Genomic DNA, 4,647 nt, shown 5'->3' on the forward strand with positions numbered 1-4,647 from the left:
TTTGATCAATACATCATTCGAAAGCGACATTCTTCGAGCATCTAAGATGGGCCTACGCTTTAGTAGATTCAGTTTTTATCTTTATGAAAACGCATCAACCATATGACAACGCTGGACTGATTGTAGTTGAATAACAATTTTCGCCTCGCTACGCTCGCCTAATTTTAACCACCCTAAATATGTTTGAATTTACTATTTTAACTGTTGAAGGGCCAATGTCGTGATTAACCGACATTTGTTTAAATAATCACTGGATCTTAGTATTTTTGACACTTCAAATAAACTTCGTTCGCACAATATTTAAAAAAACACCCCTTGTATTTTTTCGAAATTCTGGTCCGTTCCAAAAAATCCTTAAAATAATCCATGCTATACATGGTGATATAGGAGTGTGTTATTTTTAGTTCAACTTGTTAAATGAGCGGCGCTGATATCAAATCAGCGGTTGAAAATTTAAAAAAAAATTGTTCATATTACCTGTGGGCATCAACCGTTATACTATAGCTACACAATAGGGAGCCTCCCAAGTAGCAATCATATCTTCCACCATCTGCCTCATTTACAGTAATTACAACTAGTCCTCGCTCAGTTGTTTCGATGTACTTTGTCGGGCTGTACTTGATTTCATACCTTTGTAATGATGAAAATATGTAAATGTGTTGTTGATAATAGAAATGGGAATACAGAAGTATTTCAACTGAAGCGTAACATGAAATGTGTCTCTTATAAACGTTACAAGAATCGTCGCTTCAGTAGAAGCTTAACATTAAAAATGTGAATTTTTAATTTGATTTTTATGATTTTCGCGAAAATGATAAGAGATAGTAAGCTAGTGTGTTCAGCAAAGATTTGGGGCTTGACCAATTCTATAACTTTATTAAAGATAATATTTCGATATCATTTTCGCGAAAAACACAAAAAACCACATCCAAAATCCGCATTACGCAATTATTACGCTACTGAAGCGACGATTCATGTAACGTTTTTAAGAACCAAATTGCATGTTGCGCTTTAGTTTAAACACTTCTGTATTACCCTTCTTCTTCATTTATATCTTGTGTAATTTGTTTGAAATGCCCACCTTCCTTTTTCCTTTGAATGATGGTACCACATAACCGGTTGACTTTTCAATACTTCTGGAATTTTCACGAAACATCCGAGATGAACACTTTGGCCATATGTAATAACAACTTTTTTCTTGAGAACACTTGTATCGCAAATATCATATGTATCGTTGGCAACATCCTAAATTGTTTGAAAAAGTATTTTTATTCAATGCAACAATAAGTAGCAGGGAAAATAGGGTCCGAACAATTTGTCGGCAATGAATACATATATTTTGATTACGTATTTAGTTTTTTTCATCTTACTTGGAGTAAACCCAGTTCATACGGACGACAGGTACTCGTATCTTTATCCCAACCGCAGTATGGATCTTTGACACAGCGATAGCAGCTATCATACCGACGGTTGCACATGGCTAAATCAATTTGCTTTATTCTGTTATCGGTTGCGACATATAAGGATTTCCGCGATTGACTGATTTCGATTACTTGTATAGGTTCATCAGGGGCTACTTCAAATATATCCAACAGTTTGGAGTTTGGCTCATTATTTCGATAAAATTGAACAATTTTATAAACACGACCCAAGTTTGTGCCAACATAATATACGGTATACTCTTGATTCAGTAGATCAATTTTGATTCTGGAAATAAAAAACGCAATGATGTACGAAAAATAAACAATAATGCGCAAATCTTATACTTGTCCACGACCAATTTTGTGAACACTAAGTCACGATTATAAAATACTGGGTTGGAGTGCTCATGATTCACAGCTTTATCCATCAATGGGTGTGATCTAATGAAATTCAATACTGTATCCGGTAAATTCGATGTATCATCTACACATGTACCCGGGCGAGGCTCGGGAACTTTTGATTTTAATACTGGTAACCATGCTGAATTTGAAGTTGCCTGTTCCTTGAATTTTCCTTTTTTATCGAAAAAAAATATATGTATAATATATGTTTAAAGTTATAAATATTTTCAAATGTATATTTTGTTTAAAAATTAAACTAGTACCCGAAAATGCAGAGTGTACTTCATTTATATCGAAACTGCAAACAGCGGAACCTACTAAGCCATTCGTGCTAGTCGCAAAAGTCGCGTAAAATTTAGTTTTGTCATTGGGTAACTGATACACTGCTTGAATTTCGTTGAAATAAAATGGAAATTCGCCAGATATACTGCAATTCAAACGAGCCTTCAGGTACGTCGCCCAATTTTGGCTCAAAATATTTTTTCCGCCCGTATCTTTCTTACAAACCCGTGCGATTCTTGAGTAAACGGCTTTACCGCAATTGATGTATTCCACTGCAGTTTCACGGAAGAAGAAATATACATATTCTCCTATATCAAATGACCCAACAAAGTTTGGCTCTGGAAATCAATAAATAATAAATAGATAAATAAATATGTTTATAATAAATCTATGGGTGAGATTGAGAGTAGAGTGTGTTTTTTTTCGATTCAGGCGAGTATGTTTCCTGAAGATTTTGTTCGCGTTAAAGTAGAGTATGTTTAGATGCCTTGGGCTGTCGCGGTTTTTCGCGGTTTTCACGGTTTATGTGAAACTGATACGAGATAATAACTTGGACTCTTAGTCGGCAAAGTTATAGTACTCGATGTCTTCTATAACTTAGCTGTAGGCAGTTATCTCTTATCGCTTTGGCGCAAATCGCGCATTTAAGGAACCATTTCCTAGGCGGCCGATTTTGGTCGCCGATTCAAGATCCGATCTTGGCCGATTTTCAGAATTTTTGCTATATTTATCGAACCACCAGATTGATTTTTAATTTTTTTGTATTTTAAGAAAGATGGAGTTAACATCTTTATTAAAATCCGTTCAGTGGCTCAAAAATTATAGCAAAAATTCGGCGACTAAAATCGGCCGCCTAGGAAATGGTACCTTTAGAAAAGCAAAATTTATAAAGAACATTTTTTCCTTATCATTTTTCGCGCTTTTCGCGAAACTGATAACTGGCTTCAGCAAGAGTTATAGAGAAACTGAAGTACTACAACTTTGCCGAAGAGACTAAGTTGTTATCTCTTATCAGTTCCGAGAAAACCGCGAAACACTGTGATAGCTGACCAAAAATGAACATATTCGCCTTTAACCATTTTTAAGACGAAAGAAACTTACTCTTCTCTTTCATAACAAAGTCAGTGAAACATCCACTACTCTCAATCTCACCCATAGAAATATGTTTGTGTAAGTATTAACAATAATTTATACTCACTGTCCAACCACTTTGAATCATATTTTAAAGTTCGCTTGAAATTAAACTCTTTTCGGCCGGTTGTCATATTATACAAGTCCGTACGAAATATAACGGTATCAGCTTTCGTAAATTCTGCATTTGTACCCGAATACTTGAAGAAAGTGTAGATGAAGAAAGTATTTTTTATTGCCACCGTATTTAACATTCAATATTCTCTAAATGTGGAATTTCGATTTTATTCGAAGCTTAGTATAAACATGGTATATTGTGAAATATTGATTATTTGTAAACTCACCAGAGCAGGCAAATCACCTGGATTGCCATTCTCTACCCAAACAGCAGTAGAATTGTCTTGAGGGTCGTAAGGACATTTTGCAATACCCAAGCCAATTCCAGGGACGTACTCTGATCTTGGTAGATGTGTTAAATTTGACTAGAAAGAAAGAAAATTATTCATCAGATATATGTATAAATAAGCTAACCAAATGGCTGATCCATTCAGAAATTCAACCAGCTTATTAACTTCATCACATCAGTACGTAACGAGTGAAACCAAATTTTTAGTTTAAAATACTGACAAGTTGTTTTCTTACTGAATTAATGATGCAAAACTGTGATTTCTACACAATTTTTTTTTGTAAAGGACAATTCCCAAACTTTTGAAAGCTGATCGTCTTATGTCAAAATCAACAATTTCAGACGCACTCTTAGAGTTCTTCAACATAAGAATGACATAAATACGTAGAAGCTTCTGAGTTACCTAACGAACACACAAACGAAGACACAACTCATTCGCTTCTACTCGGTTCGTTCATCGAGCATACATTCACAACGCAAACAGTGTCTGTTTATAAGTGGCAATATTGCACGTGCGCTCGTTGAACCATATTGTCACATATACACAGAAAACTTTCGCTCGATGAACGAACCGAGTAGAAGCGAATGAGTGTAGGGCGCACATTCTTGCTTGTGTTTTCTCCGTTGTTGTGTCTTCGTTTGTGCGTTCGTTACAAAGTTTGAAAATAGACGGAATTCCGGCTAGTATACGGCCTCAGTCGATATTCCTCCCAGTAAGTTATATTCCAGCCGTTTTTTCGCCAAGATTTCAGACGAATATACGCCTGAAAGTAGATTTTCAGTTGAAGTTGTAGGTGAAATATAGACTGGGAGCATATACCAGCCGAAATTCCGTCTATAGTCGGGCGTAAATTTTAAACAGTGTAGGCAACTCAGAAGCTTCTACGTATTTATGTCATTTTTATGTTGAAAAACTCTAAGAGTGCGTCTGAAATTGTTGATTTTGACATAAGACGATCAACTTACAAAAGTTTGGGTTTTGTCTTTTAGCAACATTGACTTTTA

At 35.4% G+C, this 4,647-nt stretch overlaps 1 protein-coding gene across 1 annotated transcript; it reads right to left on the reverse strand.

Moving 5' to 3' along the window:
* Positions 1-477: 477 nt before the first annotated feature.
* On the reverse strand, positions 478-3,718 carry LOC129571147 (semaphorin-2A; the record flags this gene model as incomplete). The annotated part of the gene is given in 7 exon segments (XM_055450911.1): positions 478-630; positions 1,082-1,245; positions 1,371-1,707; positions 1,767-1,995; positions 2,087-2,443; positions 3,304-3,436; positions 3,581-3,718. Coding segments are annotated over 7 exon segments (1,511 nt in total), but the record flags the coding sequence as incomplete, so codon positions are not given.
* Positions 3,719-4,647: the final 929 nt, after the last annotated feature.

The sequence above is a fragment of the Sitodiplosis mosellana genome, unplaced genomic scaffold, assembly GCF_009176505.1.
Source record: "Sitodiplosis mosellana isolate CC-2019 unplaced genomic scaffold, AAFC_SMos_1.0 Smas_scaffold_1439, whole genome shotgun sequence".
NCBI classification, from domain to species: Eukaryota; Metazoa; Arthropoda; class Insecta; order Diptera; family Cecidomyiidae; genus Sitodiplosis; species Sitodiplosis mosellana.